Source organism: Eschrichtius robustus, chromosome 10 (assembly GCF_028021215.1).
Source record: "Eschrichtius robustus isolate mEscRob2 chromosome 10, mEscRob2.pri, whole genome shotgun sequence".
NCBI classification, from domain to species: Eukaryota; Metazoa; Chordata; class Mammalia; order Artiodactyla; family Eschrichtiidae; genus Eschrichtius; species Eschrichtius robustus.
The window spans coordinates 30,841,388-30,860,740 of NC_090833.1; the positions used below are offsets into that span (position 1 = coordinate 30,841,388).

General features: G+C 42.8%; 1 protein-coding gene and 1 non-coding gene across 3 annotated transcripts; one reads left to right on the forward strand and one right to left on the reverse strand.

Annotated features, from left to right (window-relative positions):
- Positions 1-478: 478 nt before the first annotated feature.
- On the forward strand, positions 479-18,429 carry PGAP4 (post-GPI attachment to proteins GalNAc transferase 4). 2 transcript variants are annotated; one of them, XM_068553118.1, is made up of 2 exons: positions 479-1,100; positions 14,447-18,429. In XM_068553118.1, exon 2 carries the CDS (start codon positions 14,524-14,526, stop codon positions 15,733-15,735), a length of 1,212 nt encoding a protein of 403 aa, XP_068409219.1. In that variant the 5' UTR covers positions 479-1,100; positions 14,447-14,523; the 3' UTR covers positions 15,736-18,429. The 2 variants fall into 2 exon arrangements, with proteins under 2 accessions (XP_068409219.1, XP_068409220.1); XM_068553119.1 differs by having other exon boundaries at positions 479-706.
- LOC137771037 (U6 spliceosomal RNA) lies at positions 2,786-2,890 on the reverse strand. The gene has a single exon (XR_011075261.1). It is a non-coding gene; the product is annotated as a U6 spliceosomal RNA (small nuclear RNA).
- Positions 18,430-19,353: the final 924 nt, after the last annotated feature.

Here is a 19,353-nt window from a genome sequence, read left to right on the forward strand (position 1 = left end):
AGTGAAAGAGTAGCGTTGACATATATACACTACCAAGTGTAAAATAGATAGCTAGTGGCAAGCAGCTACATAGCACAGGGAGATCAGCTCGGTGCTTTGTGACCACCTAAAGGGGTGGGATAGGGAGGGTGGGAGGGAGACGCAGAGGGAGGAGATATGGGGATATATGTATCCATATAGCTGATTCACTTTGTTATACAGCAGAAACTAACACAACATTGTAAAGCAATTATACTCCAATAAAAATGTTAAATAAATAATAAAAAAAAATAAGACTGCACATAAAAAAACAAAAAAAGCCCCAAATCTCCTCCCACGATTAAGAGAACACGCTTAATGGCCAGCTGGGGCTGTGAACACTGCCGATACCTAATCCTTCCAGCGTTTCAACTTCCTTTGCCCTGAGCCTGCTTTTCCCTTTCTGCCCATCAGTTGGCGCCTTTTCCGTCCTTTTTTCCCCAAGCTGGCTTCTGGGGGCTGCAGTCGCTCCCCAGCTCTCAGGTCACATGGCCTGCCAGAGCGAGGGGACTCCGCGCCGGAGCTGCGCCGCAGGAGGTGAGGCTTCCGCGCGCACCCGGCTGCGCCCGCTCCTCCGAGGCCTCAGGGTCCGGCGATGGCTCCTCCATGGGCATGAGCCAGATAGCCGAGGCGACACCAGCAGCGGCCTTCAGCGTGCGCAGGGGACGGAGCTGACCGCCCCCACCGGGTAGGTTTCCGCTGCGCACAATCTGCTCAGCCCCCTTGGCATCATGACTGGAGCGCCCACCCCGGAGATGTCTCCAGAGCGAGGGAAAAAGAATTAGGGTTGCTGCAGCAGGCACGCGGAGAGCAATTGCAGGGTCTGGTGCAGCCTGGGAGGGCCTGCGACCCCGGCGGTGTTCTCTGGGCGGGCGGGCTTCGCTGCGGCCCCGCTCGTGGCGGTGGCTGCTTCCTGCCGGAGGACTGCGGGGACCCCAAAAGGGCGTCCCCCGCGCGGCCAGGGCCGGGATCTGCGCAGGGATGACTGAGTGTCGCAGCGAGCTTGCCTCCCTACCCCTCGTCCGCTTCCGTGGCGCCGCGAGGCCGACAGAAAGGCGGGAGCCGGGCGTGTGCGAGTCCAGGTAAGACCCAGCTGCTGCCCAGCGTGGCCCGGCCGAGCAGCCTAAGGGTGGATCGCCTAATGGCCGCCCGCTCGTGGCTGCCTCTGCCGCGCGTCGGCCCCTCGGGCCAGCCCCGCGCGCCGACACACGCGCTGCTGCGGCGTTGGGTTTCTGCGGGCGACCTCGCAGCCCCGAGACCGAGGAAGGGCAACCGGACTGAGGAAGGCGTCCTTCCCAGCTCCCGGAAAGACCGGACCGAGGGAGGCAACCCGGCGATTGAGACAGTTTGTTTCCTCCTACGGGTTGGGAAACTGAGACCCGAGCGCGGCGGGGACTCCCCAAGGTCAGTGGCAGACACTAGATCCACTCTGGTCCTCCGCTGCCATTCTCTTTCCATGAGGGATAGTTAGGACCACCCCGTTTCGTCTCGCCCTCTTCCTGGCCTCTGGGTGCGGGCGTTGCCAGTGCCGCACTGCGCCCGCAGTATTGGAGGGTGGGTGTAACCCCGGCATCCCCTGCTTGTCCCTTTTTCTCCCCTAGGTGAGGGGACACAAGGGCGGATCCAATGATGATCTCACTATGCCGATCATTAGCAAAACCTGCAGGTGTGTGTGTGTGTGTGTGTGTGTGCGCGCGCGTGTGTGCGCGCGTTTCCCCTAGAGAACTAAACCTCGTAAGGCGGATTGGCTTTTAGGGATGCATTTCTAGAGTGCACTGCACCAGGTGTTTTAGGAGGTGAAAAGAGAAAACCATGTTTGTCTAACATTATTAAAATTAGAATTTTTTAACAGGATAAGCTTATTACAAAACATTCAGGAAACAGAAAAATGTAAAGGAGAAACTAAAGATAATTTAAAACTTCATCTAGATTGTTGAGATTTCCTAGATATCTTAAAATTTTCTCTGCATGCACACATTTAAACCAGTAATGTGGGCAAAACAAATTGTTTCAATTTGTACCTCTGATTACCCAGGGGGAATCAATTCTTTTTTCTCTGTGTATTGGCCTTTTGCATTTGTGTGTGTGAATTGACTATTAATTATTTTGCCCCTTTTTCAGTTGGAGTGTCTTTCTGTTTCTGATTTTTAAGTGCTGTTTATATATTACACATTAAGTTAGTAATCCTGTCATCTATGTTGCACAGTCTTTCCCAATTTACTTAATGTTTTTGTCAGTTTTTCATCTTTGGCCATTCAGCTCTATTCTTCTTTTTTCTTTATGGTTTCTGCTCGAGTATTTTGCTGAGAAAGGCCTTTCCTAACCCAAGTTTGTATAAATATTCTCCTGTATTTTCTTCAGGTACTTTTAAGCTTTGGTTTAAAAATTTTAATGTGTAATTTATTCTAGTTTAAGTTGTAAAGTGGAGAGCTAATTACTTTTCCTAAATGGTTAGCCAGTTGCTACAAAGCTATTAAGTTCATTATTTACCCCTGATTTAGACTGCTACAATTATGGTATATTAAATTATTATGTATTTATATCTATTTGTAGATTTTTGCATGTGTCTCTCAGTATATTTTGGTGCCAGTGCCATGTTATTTTAATTACTGAAGTTTTATAACAAGTTTAATATCATATTACCCAGTATCATCTTCCTGGCTTTTAAAGAAATCAGTTTTATTAAGGTATAGTTTCCATGCAGTAAAATGCACCATTTAAATGTACATTTTGATGAATTTTGTCAAATATAACCACCATCACAATAAAATATTATGGAGTACTACATAAACTTGATGTCATCATTGCACAGGGGCCATGCTAATCTTCAATATATCATTCCAGTTTTAGTATATGTCCCAGCAAAGCGAGCATTTCCTAGCAGTTTTTATTAGTACTAATTCCCGGTTATCTTTAGAATACTTTGGTCAAGTTAACCAGCCTCCTCCTGTTCCACCAAAAGAAACAAATCATGTTTGGATTTCTATTGGATTTTTGATAATTAGGGTCCTGAGAGTAGGACCCCTGAGTGTCACGTTCACTATTCCAGTGCCTGGTACAAGACTCAGTATTTGTTGAATTAAACTTTTAACAATGATCATAAAAGTAATATATGCTCTTTGAGAAGTGTAGAGGGCAAAACAGGAAACCTCCATCCTTCATACCTTCATCTCTCCTTCACTAAATTATACTCCATGTTAAAAATAAAATGATCATACTATGTACACTTTTCTACAATTTGCATTGACATAGTTTGCATTTTTCCCTTAGAGACTTTTTCAAACTGCCTGGTTCGATATAACGAATTACCATAAACTGGGTGGCTTAAGCAGCAGAAACATTTATTTCTCACAGTTCTGGAGTCTGGAAGGGTGCCAGCACAGTTGGGTTCTGATAAGGGGCCCTCTTCCTGGTTTATGGATGGCCACCTTCTTGCTATGTTCTCACTGGCAGAGGAGAGAGAGGAAGCAAGCTCTCTTCTGTCCCTTATAAGGGCACTAATCCCAGCAAAAGAGTTCCACAAACATGACCTAAATATCTCCTAAATACCCCATCTAAATAGCCTAAATACCCCGAATCACATTGGGGATTCGGATTTTGATATATGAATTTGGGGGGAACACAAACATTCAGTCCACAGCAGAGTCTTAGCTAAGACTTTTTAAATGTCAGTATATTTAAACCTTTCTTTTTCTTTTTAATGTCTCCATATCATCCCCATGTGTAGTTATCTAAACATCTGTTCCCTATTGCTGGCCATTTCCTTTCCCTGTAGTTTGTCTATCCTTCTCCCTGCCCAGTCCTCTAGTCCTCTCCGCCTCTTTCTCCCTCTCTTTCTTACTTACAAACAAAATTGCTGTGAACATTCCTTGTCTATGTTTGGTAGCATGTGTCGGCATTTCTGCAGGGTAGATTCCTAGAAGTAGAATTTCTGTGTCAAAGGAGATGCACATATAAAATTTTTGTAGATACCATCCCAACTTTCCCTCCAAAGGTTCCACCAATTTATATGAAAGTGCCCGTTTACTGTACTGGCCCACTCCCTCTTGAAGTAAATTGGATTGACATTATGTTAAATATAGAGATTAATTTTAGAGAAAGAGACCTCCATCTCTTCTTTCATTAGTGAGCCTTCTCAGCTGGGAAGATGTTATTTTATCCATTTATTTCACTTTTAGAATGTCCTTCAGTAGAATTTTATAGGTGTGTATATTCTGCATATTTCTTAAATTTATTCTAGATATTTTTGGTTTCTTTTTTTTTCATTTTGACTGAGATATTTTATCCCATTGATTAATTTAGTAATTGTCTGATTAGATGAAAGCAATCAGTGTATATATGTAGTGTGTGTATAATATTATATATTATTTTTGCTTATTAATTCTGTTACTGAACACATTCTGAAAGTCTGTTACTATTTCTAATGGTTTTTCAGCTGATTTTCTTGGGTTCCCAATCCATGCAGAGACAATATTGCGTATTGGTTGAGAACATGAGTTCTGGAACCAGTCTGCCTGGATTTCAAGTTTTGCTACCCATTTAAACCTAGGGTACAAGTTAATTGTGCCTTAATTTTTTTCAGGTATAAAATGGACTTAATAATAGTACTTCTCATAGGCTTCTTGTGAGGATCAATGAGATGCTTAGAACAGTGCCCAGCACATAATAAGTGCTCAGCAAGCACTTCCAAGTAAGTTGATCTCTGCACATTAAATTGGGAGTCTTTGATACTCCCAATTTTATAGCTGAGGAATTGAGACCCATAGAGATCATTTATTTGCTTAACAAATATGAAACCTTTTCTATGCATAGAATACTGTGCTGGGTCTGTGAGGGATATCAAAGATAAATTAGACTGAATCCACTAATGAGGGATTTATAAGGCCAATTGGGTTGTAAATCAAGGGCCATGGAAAAAGCCATGTAAGGCAGCAGGCATCATGAAAATAGCATAGGCTTTGAAATTTTTCCTGTGTTTGAATTTCCTGCTTTCAACTTGGTAGCATTTTTTTTTTTTAATTTAAATGAGATTAGTTCCATTACTGTTTGAGAGTTGCTCTTTTGGTCAAAAGAAATATACGTAAGAGTCCAGTACAGAACTTGGTTATGTAGTAGGAGCTTAATTAGTGGTAACTATAAATAGATACAGTCTAAAGTAGAAAGTGACAAATGAATGTCCTTGGATGAAAGTTCATGTAAAGGGCCTTAGCACTTGAGGAAAAAGAGACATTATTTCTGGTTGGGAGTGTTTACCTAAAACAAATAGACTGGCAATTATTTCTCCAACAAAGATGGGTTTATTTGGGATCAGCAGAGAAGTGCAATTCAGGGTCTGCAACCATGGTGAGTCATGTGCAAGTCCCTGCACAGCAAGGGAAGGTGAGTGCTTTTATGGAGGGGAAAAGAAATTTGGAGGGCAATAGTAAATTAACAGCCATGGCTTTTTGTTGGCTGAGTCCTTGCCAGGAAAGAATAATCTTTTTCTTGCTCTTGGGCTCTGCTGTCATCACAGGACAAGAGAGCTCCCCTTTCTGGTCTCCACACTCTATTTAATTGAATTTTCCGTTTAATAATTTTTTACATTTCTTCCTTTTGATGAAGATCTTTCTCTGAAAGCATTGCTGATCAAGTGTCACGTTTTCTACTTTCAGAGGCTTTTTGTCCCTCAATGTCAGGAAATACCTTTCCTGGGTTCAGCGTCTCATGTCGGAGGGAATAGATTAGGAATCTATTGAGATCACATGTAAGTAACAAGGAGGGGTAGGAGGGAGAACTCTCAGGCACTTTTCATATAAAGTCTACATGTTATCAAGATCATAGACATTAGAGATTACTTGAAGTGTTGTCATTTTCAGTGATTTGGCAACAAACTTCCAACAGGCCTGGTCTGGATATCTTGAGAAAGCTGTCTCATCAGATACTCCAATTCTGGGAAATCTTTACTTTCAGGTCACCAGATGATGTGCAGGTCCAGTCAGGGTTTTATGCTCTCTTTAGGTGTGTCACATGTATCCAAGAGTCTATTCCTTGGAGTTTGGCAGCACAAGGGTTGGTTTACCTGATAGGGACATTTCCAGTGAGGACAAAGAGAGAGTCTTTCTGGAGGTGACTTTTTCAATAGACAGAATCTCCAGGTTGCAAGACGTGATGCTTAAGGTTTTCATCTCCCTAGAGTGCACTGTGAAAAGATTGCTTTACCGCACATGGATATTTTTAATAGGAGCAATAGGCCTCTGCACTATTGCAGTATCTCTCCTTTTATCAGTTGTGAGTCAAAAGAAGCAGGAGCCAAGTTCATTGGGTGTCCTGGGACTATCTCAAAGTGTAAGAGTTTTTGAGTTATAAAAGAAGTGGCTCTTACCCACTGGACCACCAGGGAAGTCCCTCCAATTGAATCTTTTTTTTTTTTAGCAGATATTCATTTTTAATTATTATTTATTTATTTATTTTTATTTTTGGCTGTGTTGGGTCTTCCTTTCTGTGCGAGGGCTTTCTCCAGTTGCGGCAAGCGGGGGCCACTGTTCATCACGGTGCGCGGGCCTCTCTCTTGTTGCGGAGCACAGGCTCCAGACGCGCAGGCTCAGTAGCTGTGGCTCACGGGCCTAGTTGCTCCATGGCATGTGGGATCTTCCCAGACCAGGGCTCGAACCCGTGTCCCCTGCATTGGCAGGCAGACTCCCAACCACTGCGCCACCAGGGAAGCCCCCTCCAATTGAATCTTAATGACATTAGTGCATTTGACTAAACCAGAGGATTGAGGGTGGTAAGCACAGTGAAAGTGTAAAACTGGCCAAACAGTGCAGAATTGTCAAAGTACCTGACCTGTAAAATAGGTTCCTCAATCATTATGAGGTTCAAGAGGAGTTCCCTAAGTAGGGATAATCTTTTCCCAAAGGACGTTAGCCAGAGAAGAGGCAGCAGCCTGTCTGCAAGGGAAAGCTTCAGTTCAGTATGAAAATATACAGACCATGTCTAAAACATATTTATATCCACAAAATAGAGGAGGTTGTATGAAATCCATTTGCCAGACATCTAATCATCTGTTAGACAGTTTAAAATGTCCAGGAGCATTACGAACAGACTGCCCAGTACTTCCCACTTGTACATCAACAAGTGGGACAGTGAGGTGTAGGCACTTTTTGTAGCCTTGTTAATGTTTCCCCACCAATACTGATTCATGAATGTTATCATTTTGTCAGTAGACCTATGGCTTAATGCATGTACAGTGGTGAGGAGTGGGAATTTTAGTGCCTCTGGTAGGATTGGGTTATTCTTTGGTCCTAACCAGAGATTTCTCTTTTTATCAAATCAACAGTTGTTGAATTTCTAAACTTGTTTTTCCTTTTCTGAAGCCAGTTGTTGGGCTTCTCTAGCCAGTTTTTCTAAGTTACCATTTGGGGAGCCTTTGGACCATGATAGAGGTTTGGCTGCTGAGGGTTTCTTTAAGGGCAGCCTTTTTTTTGCAGAAATGTCAGCAAGGTGATTTCCCTTAGCTTCCAGAGAGTCAAGTTTAGAACACCTCAGAATCTTAATAGCTAACGTGCCAGGTAAACGTATTACACCCAATAATTTCTAAACATAGGAGCCATTTTAAATTTTATTTCTGCTTGTAGTAAGGAAGCCACATTTCTTCCACAACATTGCAAAATCATGAACTACTCTGAAAGTATATGTGCCATCAGTATAAATCATTGGCAGCTTTGTTCTTGGCTAAAAGTACAAGCCCTTGTAAGAGTATATAATTCAGTTTGTTGGACTGAAGTAGCCATAGGTAAAGATGCTGCCTCAACAACATCAAAAGGAGTTGCAATAGCATACACAGCACAATATTTGCCATTGTCACTTTTTAAATAAGAACCATCAGTGAACCACGAGACGTCAGTGTTACCCAAAGGATTTTCCTGCAGATCATCATCAGGGGTCAGGAGGTGATTTGTCAGTGGTAAGCAGTCATGAGGGACTTCATCATTGATGGGGGCGGGGAGAAGAGTAGCAGGGTTAAGGTTATTACAGTGTAAAAGAGTTATGTGAGAAGCAGTTAACAAAAGGACTTTATAGGAGGTGAGGCAGCTAACTGAGAAATGTTGCGGGTGAGCACCAAGATTGTGGTTCCATTGTCAGTTAGAGCTGGAAGAGATTCATCCCCAGTCTGGAGAAATGTTTCTCCAATTCTATTAAGTGGGAAGATTGGGAAGAGCCCCTGTAGTCCCCTCGAGCCCCATTGTTGAGAATTCAGAGGACATTGGAAAGACTGGTTAGAGGGCAGAGGTGCTGAAAATCCTTAAATTTGTAACAATCTCTCTTCTGATGTCCTGGCTGTTTGCAAATAAGCCAGGCCCTCAGGGAGTAGCTTGTAAAGTATTCAGTCAAACCCCTACCCGGGAAAGAGTGGGAGATGGGCGGGTTTTGCCTTTTCCCTCAGCACTGAGCCCTGGGGGTTCAGCAATGGAGAGTGCTCACGTACCCATTAAGAACAGCTTCTTTCTTTGCTAGTCCTGTTGGTCTTATGGACGTATTGCCGCATTGGCTTTCAGAGTTACGTGTTTTGGGGCCTGTCCCTCAGGTGGGAGTCTTAGAAGTTGGGGCTCTGGGTATGTGGTCCAAACCCTTCACTCCTCAGGGAGCAGCTGGTTGTTGGGGGGTTGTTCCCGATTGTCTGGCACTGTGCCAGGGGTGGGGTTTATGGAAAGAGCATGTCTTAGCCTTTCCTGACTGTTTCGACATGGGTATTTTCTCATTTGCCTGATGTGTAGGAGTCACTCAGCTAGTTTCTGGATTTCTCTCAGAAGGAATTTCTCCTCATGTACATTCGATGTGTCCATGGGAGGAAGGAAGATAAGGAGCCTTCAATGTTGCCATCTTGGTCTCTCCCTGAGTTTGCTTACTCTGTGTGTGTGTGTGTGTGTGTGTGTGTGTGTGTGTGTGTGATCTTGCCGCATATTCATACTTGCCTTGGAATAGGAAATAAACACTCAGTAAAAACATATAGGCAAAATACATTTTAACCATGCAACTGTTAACCTACAATCACTATGTATTGGGTTGACCAAAAAGTGCCTTCAGTTTTTAAGTAAAAATAAAAGACACATTTTTTGTTTTCACCAAGAACTTTATTGAACAACGTGTTCACCCTTTTGTTCCACTACCTGCCATTTGTCAGGCAACTTCATAATTCCATCTTCCCAAAACCTTTTATCTTTTTGAGCAAAGAACTGTTCTAGGTACCTTTTACAGTCTTCCAGGGAATTGAAATTTTTTCTCTTAAGAGAATTTTGTAAAGACCTAAATAAATGGAAATCCGAAGGTGCAATGTCTGATGAATACGGTGGATGAATCAGAACTTCCCAGCCAAGCTGTAACTGTTTTTGTCTAGTCTTCAAAGAAACATGCAGTCTTGCATTATCCTGATGGAAGATTATGTGTTTTCTGTTGACTAATTCCGGACACTTTTTGTCGAGTGCTGCTTTCAGTTGGTCTAACTGGGAGCAGTACTTGTTGGAATTAATCATTTGGTTTTCCGGAAGGAGCTCATAATAGAGGACTCTCTTCCAATCCCACCATATACCCAACATCACCTTCTTTGGATGAAGACCGGCCTTTGGTGTGGTTGGTGGTAGTTCATTTCGCTTGCCCCATGATCTCTTCCGTTCCACGTTATTGTACAGCATCCACTTTTCATTGCCCGTCACAATTTGTTTTAAAAACGGAACGTTTTCCTTACGTTTCAGTAGAGAATCACATGCGGAAAAACGGTCAAGAAGGTTTTTTTCGCTTAACTTATATGAAACCCAAACATCAAAGCGATTAACATAACCAAGCTGGTGCAAGTGGTTTTCAACGCTTGATTTGGATATTTTGAGTATGTCGGCTATCTCCCGCGTGGTATAATGTTGATTGTTCTCAATGAATGTCTCGATTTGATCGCTATCAACTTCAACTGGTCTGCGTGACCGTGGAGCATCGTCCAGTGAGAAATCTCCAGCACGAAACTTCGCAAACCACTTTTGACACGTTCCATCAGTCACAGCACATTCTCCATAAACTGCACTAACCTTTTTTTGCGTTTCAGTTGCGTTTTTACCTTTCTTGAAATAATAAAGCATAATATGCCGAAAATGTTGCTTTTTTTCTTCCACCTTCGGTATTAAGATGGCTACACAAAAATTCACCAATTTTGATAAGTCTTTTTTTAAATGCACACTGATATGACAGCTGTCACATACAACATTGTTTCGAATGAAGTTAAAGACAAAATGCTACTAGACCCATCTTACGGAAAAAACTGAACGAACCTTTTGGCCAACCCAATACTTTATATTTTTGCACGTAGACCTAACATTGCAATTAAAAAAAAGAAAAAAGTAAACCAGATTGAGACCCTTAGGAGGATTTTTTCTGGGGGGGAGGCAGGTAGATTTCAAAAAACAACATGAATTTTCTATAATTAAATACAGAAAATATACTGGTTTTCCCAAATGAATAATTTGATATGTTAACACTTCACCATAAAGAATGTATACCACCTGGATGGGATCCTAGCGTAGAAAAAGGACATTAGCTAAAAACTAAAGAAATCTAAATAAAGTGTGAACTAGTTAAAAAAAAAATTGAATTAGTAGCCTCAAACTATAAGGCAGTTACTTTGTGAGTCTGCTTACTTTTAGTGGGTACTTAGTATTCCATTCTTTGGAGGTACCATAGTTTATTTGACTCACTCGCAACTGATGGGCACTTGGCAATATTTTGCTCTTGCAAATGATGCTACAAGTCATTTCTCACACATGAGAATATATATCTAGGAAAGAATGCTAGAAATGGAATTGCTGAGCATTAGTGTGTTTTGTTAGATATTTCTAAATTAATTCTACAGAGGTTGTGCCAATTTATACTCCCATTTTGCTAATGCAAAATACGTGAGTACTTGTTTAGTAGGTCCTAAGGTAACACAGGCCAGGGATGGCCCCTCTAGGAGATTGTATTACAGGATGAGAAAAAGCTATCTATGTGAAGAGACAAGGAAGGTGTGGGAATAAGAATGTTCCAGGGTAAGGGAGTTGCATGAGCAAAGGCCAGGAGATGGGCAAGAGCTTAGCATAGTTGATGTTCGAAAAGACGGTCAGCATGTCTAGAGCTGCCCTGCTCACTGGCCGCATGTGGCCATTAAGCACGTAAAGTGTGGTTTGTCTGAATTGACATATGCTGTAAATGTAAAATACACGCTGGGTTTCAAAGACTTAGTATGGAAAAAAGAATGTAGAATACCTCATTAATTTTTTATATTGGTTTCACGTTGAAATAATAGTTTTGATGTGTTGTAGTAAAACATATTATTAAAATTAATTTCATCTGTTTCTTTGTACTTTTTTATTGTGGCTGCTAGAAAATGTTAAATTACATATGTGGCTTGCATTATATTTCTGTTGGACAGTGCTAGTCTAGAGCAGGGGTTGATAAACTATGGGCTGCAGGCCAGATTTGGTCTACAGCCTGTTTGTTTGTTTTGTTTTGTTTTTTTTCCTACAGCCTGTTTTGATGTGGTTGGAGCACTAAAAAATAGCTTTTACATTTTTTTAAAGAGTTAAAAAAAAAAGAAATAGTCTAAGAGGAATATGCAACAGAGACAGTGTGTAGCCCACAAAGTCTAAAATATTTACTATCTAGCCCTTTGCTAGTCTAGAACAGACAGAGAAAAGAGGGCAGTAGAACAAGATGCCAGGGGATGGCAGTGTCCAGATCATAAAGGGCCTTTTGGATCACGATAAGATGTTTAGATTTTATTAAAAGAGCAATGGAAAGGTAAAGAAGGCTTTTAAGCAAGAGAGTGACATGATCAGATTTATATTCTTAAAGGATAATTGTCTATGTGTGTGCATGTGTCACATTCTCGCTTTACCAAAAACTCACTAGAAGAGGGTATTGAAGGAGGTTGGATGGCAGTTTTACACCAAACACTGAGCTCTGCATTTCCATCATAATCGCATTGTCATCTTAGCACTTAATATGTGCCTGGCGTTTTCTGAGCTGTGTGCCTTATCTTATTGACTGTATTTTGTTCCTTCTTCAAGTGGTTACAGCTCTCTTGGGTAATAGCAAGGGCAGGGAGAACAGTGTGAGCAGGAAGCCACCTGAATGACTCCATTCCCAAGATCAACTAAGGTAGAGTGTGAGCTCAACCCAGTTTCAGCCCTTGGCTTCCACTGGAAGTGATGTGGAACTGGCGAGGCCATGGGGATGTGCAGCCACGTGATTTATTAACTCCATTGGCTTGAACATCACAGGGCGATGCAGCAAGTCTGCAGGTCTTTGGAAGTCCGCATAACAGCAAACCTGGGGTCTCATACTACTCAGACCTCTCCCTGCTTATTTCCCTCTTTAATACCATCCAGATCTCTTACTAGTACTGGGATAGTCTGTCTCACCTCTGGGGTCCCACAGTATAATCTGCTGCTGTTGCTGAAATGAGACTTATCCCTCTACTTCCTTGAGTTACTATGTCATCATGCCGTAGAGAGAGGTTTGGTATTCTACACAACTCTATTGGCAGGGTAGGCTAACTGCTGTAATAATAAGCAAGTCAAAAAATCATTAGTGGCTAGAAACAACGGTTTGTGTATTACTCACAACACAGCCCACTCTAGGTTGGGCGGGTGCGGGGAGGTGAGCTGTAGGAGGGACCTCTGTTCCAGGCAGTCATGCAAGGACCCAGGCTCCCGCCATCTGGTGGCTCATCCCTCCTCTAGATCCACCAAGGCTGTCCAGTCAGCAGATGGAGAAAGAGAAAGTCAAGAAGGCACATCTGCTCTCAACCACCTTGTTCCAGAAGTCATAACTGTCACGTTGCTCACATTTTACTGGCAAGCCCTAGTCACATGACCCCACCTGGAAGAAGGCAGGCTAGGAAATGTGGTCTTTCTGTGTGCCCAAGAAGGGGAGAATGTATGAGAGCACTAGAGACTGCACCACAGCAACGTCGTATGGTACCTGGGCAGTGCTTCTTCAAGATAACTCACAAACTAGGCCATTTTCTTCCCAATATGTGCAAACTTTATTATGCTTCTGAGGTAAGAGGTTTACCTTTTATTCTATAGACACCGTTTAGTTTGACATTGATTGACCTTACTGGAGTTATACTGGCTTTGTCCTTTTAGTTCTGTTTTCGGGTGCAAGTCTGTTTTCCCTCAGATTATTAGACCTACTTACTCCTAAAATATTACTAAGTTTGTACATATGGGGAGATTTTATATATATATATATATATATATATATATATATATATATATATATATATATATATATACTCTTTTTTTGGCTGCGCCGTGTGGCATGTGGGATCTTAATTACCCAACCAGGGATCGAACCCGTGCCCCCTGCAATGGAAGCACAGAGTCTTAACCACTGGACTGCCAGGGAAGTCCGGATATGGATATATTTTAATGGCATTTTTATTCTGTATGATTTTGCTCTGTAACACATTTAATCTTCACAGTAACCCTATGAGATAGGTATTATTATTACCTCCATTTTAGAGGTAAGGAATCCAAGATGTGGAGAGGTGAAGTGACCTTTCACCGAGTGGCTGAGCTGGTATTCACTCCAGCATGTGCCTGACCTCAGGCTTGTACTCTGAGAGATGATGTCACACTACATTCCTTCCTGGACCAGGCTTGCGGCAACTTTCTGTTTCATCTTCATCTCTGCCTACCCTCTCCCTACCTCACTGAAAAGCTGCTTATAGATCTTCCTTCAGTTATTTCCTCCCCTCCCAAAGTCTGGGGCTCTAGAGTTCTCTTGAATATGGGGGAGAGATCCTTTCTCTCACTGGTTCCCATGGCAATTCTGTAAAATATAAAACGGAAGAACAATCAGGATTAAATTAACATGTAATTTTAAGTATAGTTGCATGAGGTTAGAGAAATAGGAATGGAAGATCTTGATAAAGACATTTCAGGGAATCCTAAATAGTCCTTTTCTTGTTTGGGATGTGCAAAAAAGTTTTCAGAAACTACTATGCACAGTTAGTCCACAAGTACTTACAATGTACTTACCTTGGAACTTACTTTAAATGTGTCTTTCCTTGTGCCTTGCTTTTTTGCATCTGTTTTAAGAACCTGTGGCTATGTAGCTGCTGAATTGAAATAATGATTTTGCTAGCCTATCTGGTGATTTTCTGGGACACTGTAAACCTTAACTAAGCATCTGTAGGTGTGAAGACTTGGTTGGATGCACCAAGGTTTCTTTACTCATAGAAATGATCAAAGAATCCCAGAGATCATTAACAGATACAACCAAAGAAGAGTATACTGGAGAAAATACTTAAGTCTCTAGTAGCTACAGAGCCTAGAATTAGAATTTCTGGCTTGATATGTGCTGAGTTCCATCCCTGGATTTTTTTAAAGCCCTGTACCATTCTTTACTTTTCTCTCTTTAGGTTTGACTTGCACTGATTTTGGCCTGAGGTCCAGGATGGTTTGTTCTTGGGACCAGACCTGACCAGAAGTCGACCTCATGAGCACTTCGACCTCTCCAGCTGCCATGCTCCTCCGGAGGCTGAGGCGGCTCTCCTGGGGCAGCACTGCTGTCCAGCTCTTCATCTTAACGGTGGTGACCTTTGGTCTGCTGGCCCCCCTGGCCTGTCACCGGCTTCTGCACTCTTACTTCTACCTGCGCCACTGGCATCTGAACCAAATGAGCCAAGAGTTCCTGCAGCAAAGCTTGAAAGAGGGTGAAGCTGCCCTCCACTACTTTGAGGAGCTGCCCTCTGCCAATGGCTCGGTGCCCATTGTCTGGCAGGCCACTCCCCACCCCTGGCTGGTCATCACCATCATCACTGTGGACAGGCAACCTGGCTTCCACTATGTCCTGCAGGTGGTGTCCCAGTTCCACCGGCTCCTTCAACAATGCGGCCCCCAGTGTGAGGGGCACCAACTCTTCCTGTGCAACGTGGAGCGGAGTGTGAGCCATTTCGATGCCAAGCTGCTGTCCAAGTACGTCCCCGTGGCCAACCGCTATGAGGGCACCGAGGATGACTACGGCGACGACCCTTCGACCAACTCGTTTGAGAAAGAGAAGCAGGACTACGTCTATTGCCTGGAATCCTCCCTGCAGACCTACAACCCAGACTACGTCCTGATGGTGGAAGACGACGCCGTTCCAGAAGAGCAGATCTTCCCAGTCTTGGAGCACCTTCTGCGGGCTCGCTTCTCCGAGCCGCACCTCAGAGATGCCCTTTATCTAAAGCTCTATCACCCCGAGAGGCTCCAGCACTACGTCAACCCAGAGCCCATGAGGATCCTGGAGTGGGTCGGTGTCGGCATGTTGCTGGGGCCCTTACTAACCTGGATATACATGCGGTTTGCCAGCCGGCCGGGGTTTAGCTGGCCCGTCATGCTCTTCTTCTCCCTGTATAGCATGGGGCTGGTGGAGCTGGTGGGCCGGCACTATTTCCTGGAGCTGCGGCGGCTGAGTCCTTCCCTGTACAGTGTGGTCCCTGCTTCACAGTGTTGCACCCCGGCCATGCTCTTCCCTGCCCCGGCGGCCCGGCGGACCCTCACCTACCTGTCCCAGGTGTACTGCCACAAGGGCTTCGGCAAGGACATGGCACTGTACTCACTGTTGAGGGCCAAGGGGGAGCGGGCCTATGTGGTGGAGCCCAATCTCGTGAGACACATCGGGCTCTTCTCCAGCCTTCGGTACAACTTTCACCCAAGTCTGCTCTAGCCTGCCAAGAAATGCCTTTCTGAAATCGGCCACTTCGTGGAGATTCAACTGTTGAGCTCTTTATTTGGACATGGTTGCTTGCAGATATTTCATTGTTTTAGGGTTGCTAGGGATATAGACACTGGGCTGGCTGAGGAACATACAAGTCAAGAACCTTGGCTTTGGTAACGCTCTGGCAGGAACAAGCTGTTCACCGTGGGTCCAGACCTCTCGCCCTCCACACAGCCACACTGCCTCATGCAGTCTGACCCACCCAAAGAGGGGCATTTAAATACCACTTATATTCTCCAGTTGTTTTTCGCTCTGCTTCATGACAGAGTTTGTGACTGCCAAAAACATTGTACACAGTGATGTGACCAGTTTAGGATTTTAAGCGTAGAATTTGGTGAAAGGTGAGATTCTTTTGCAGTGATTTCTTTCTCATAGGGAATAAGAATGGATGTATGTTTAGAATATATGTCTCAAGAGGCAGGACCATGTTGATAGATTCTATTTGTTTCCCTGACCTGGAGTAACAAAAGCCGCGCAGGGCCCGGCATCTTGGAGGCAGGTGACTCAGCTTTTGTTACCTGGCATTTTCTTTTCCACACATCTGTAGTGCACTGATAATCAATTTTGTTTGTGAGAACTTTAAGGCACAGCAAGATCTGAAAGCACCTTCTGGATCATCAAAGTCAGATTGCTTATGTTTAGTAGTGATTTAATATTGAAGGTTTCTATCATAATCTGATTCTTTGAAAGTTGGACATTGCAGAATGATATAGAATGGGTGAGCTCTTTACTAATAGCATATCCTTTTCCCTAACTTTGCTGGCTAATCATTCACCTTCACTTTTTCTTCTATGTAGCATGATGTTATAGAAGAAAAAGCACGGACTGAAGTCAGAAGACCTGAATTTTTATTTCAGATCTCTGTTATGGCCTAGTGGTGTGAACTTGGGCAAGTCATAAGCACTCTGAGTCTCAGGTTCGTCACCTGTAAAATGGGGACAGTGATATCTACTTTTTTAAGTTGCCTTGAGGATTAAATGACAGAATGTACGTAAAACACCAGCAAGTGCTTATCTCACAGAGGGCACTTGGTGAATATTAGTTCTTCTCTCTCCTATAATAAGCATCCGAAACTCAAGTGTATTTTGGATAAAGGTAGTAGTGATATTATTTAAAGTATGATATGGGGCATAGGGCTGACACCTATGGAGCAGCTGTTCCAGACCAAACACTGCTAGAGTAAAGGCTGACTTTTCCTTGTGACTTTGGAAGGATATGCAGCTCAGTTTCATCTAGCCCCACCTCCAACCAAACCCAAAATAAGAATTGTTCATTCAACTGGAAATGATCTGAGACTCCTCTTGAGCTTATTCCAAGACTAGCATCTGAAAACTACTCTTCTCAAAAGTTACAAGTAAATTTCATTTGACAATACTTATCAAACCAGTGGCCAACAGTCCCTTTGTGGGGATGGATGATTATATTAGAGTGCAAGCAGCTGTCCACTTTGTTTCAGTGCCACGTCTTCCATTTGCTTTTAAGTTTCCACAGTGAGCTAACATCTTGGGATCTGCTCGAGAACACTGAGGGAGTAACAGGGGTTCATCACCACACTTTATAGATGAACAAACAGGCCCAGAAATGTTAAAGGATTTCTTCAGGTTCACACAGCTGAACAGCAGCAGGGAGGACTGGAATGTAGTAGATTTTCTGACTTCCAGCCCCTGTACTCTTTTCTTAACTGCATTCATTTTATAAATATCTATGTAGTCAAATTCTCTTTTGTGAAATCTGATTGTAACCTGGACTAAATAATGTCTCTGTAAGCTAAGATGGTAAAAACTCACTGTGGTGTTGGTCTTGGGGAACAAACAGGTATCAATATGTGTTGTGTTATTATAGTGAGCTGTTATGTATCCCCCAGGAATGTCCAAAGTGACTATAGCTACTAGATGACTTACTGAGATTCTCAGATTCCACCCCTTCATCTCTCCTCTCCCAGTAACTGGTTCAGCCCCATGTTTGAGAATTGAACCACCCTCAACCTAGAATTCATTTGAGTTTGTTGCATTAGTGATTGGATCTCCTCACGAAAAGTTTGTGTCCAATGACAAAACATGTAAGCTGGCCAAGCCCTAGATCAGAATCATTGCTGGTTTCCATTTCTGCTCTTTCTAATTCAGTTGTCTACCACACGCAGACATTCCTTCCCCTGACTCCTTCATTCTCGATGGCTAAAGTCATCCTTGCCTTGTCTTATTTCTCTACCTGCACACTAAGACATCTTCCCCCATTGATCTTAACTAGAGTCTGCCATCCTTGGACATTTTCTGCAGAAGCAGAAATCCTACCCACTTTTATCCCTACCCACTTTCTAGATCGCCCTTCCTTTTGTCTCTCATTCCTAGAGTCCAAACTGTGTATGTTGTCCTGGATTAGGACAGCTGACAGCTGTCTCTCATTTAATTAAAGCTGAAGTCTCTCATTTAATCCTAAGCAGAGGGCTAAGGGAGAACTGAAGTCCCCTTCCAATATCAAGGGACATAGTTTACCAGGAGGGTAAAGGCCTCTAACAGTCCTGCATACTTTTCAGAAGTTAAATCATTGTCAGGCCTAAGAACCTCCCTATTGTGACTGACTGTATTTGCATAGACTTATCAGTTCAAATAAATGCACCCGTTTCACCAAGGCATCCTGAGAAAACTGGTCGTTCTCTTGTTTCTACAGATGAGTTTTTCTGATGTGGTGAATAGTATCGAACACACACTCACACTCTTGTGGGGTGTGAGCCATTCAAAAGTATGGGCTGTTTGCTTAAAAATTCGTAACAGAATCTTGTATTTCTTAAATGGAAGCATTTGAATTGTGCTTTCTTTTTTTTAAAAAAAGTGGTGAGAATACTATAGTGCAACTGGAGAATACAAGTAGGATGAATATAATGATAGGATTAATTTAATTTACCTTGGATACAGTCCTCATTTGGGGAAATTTATTTAATTGGTAACTTAATTTGGGTAAAGAGGCGTTCTCTTTGGATTTGATTACTGTGGGATTTTTATATACACTATGATGCATTGTGAATTACTGTAACACAATATGAAATTGGGTAATTTTAAGTCACATGATCCATTTGGATATTTTTATCCCAGCTACAATGAGTTTGCTGAGAAATGCTCATTAACTGGCACTGTTTTTTTTAGGTTGGATTTTGTTTGGAAAAAAACCCTGGAGCTACATCAAAGATGATTGGAAATGTAATTTTAAAGTACTTAATATAACTGCGGTGGAGATGTGCTGTGGCTTCCAGGTCATTACAGTACTTGGATTACAACATTGTTGTGAGTCATCACTCTGCAATGAATGGAGATTTTTGGTTTAAAATTTAACAAATTTTCTTGATCTTTTCCCTAACAACCTATGCAGAAACATGGATGAGTGATTAAAAAAAAAAAGCATCTATGTTAATAATTTGGGGGTAAAAACAGATGAAAATATAAAGGCAAATGATGAATTTATCAAAAAGAAACAAGGACCAGATGGCGTAAGTATGTAGGAATGGGTAGCTCAGAGAGATGGGGGAAGTAGACAAAGATGTAGAGTGAAGCAGAGGGTCTCACATTTGTCACC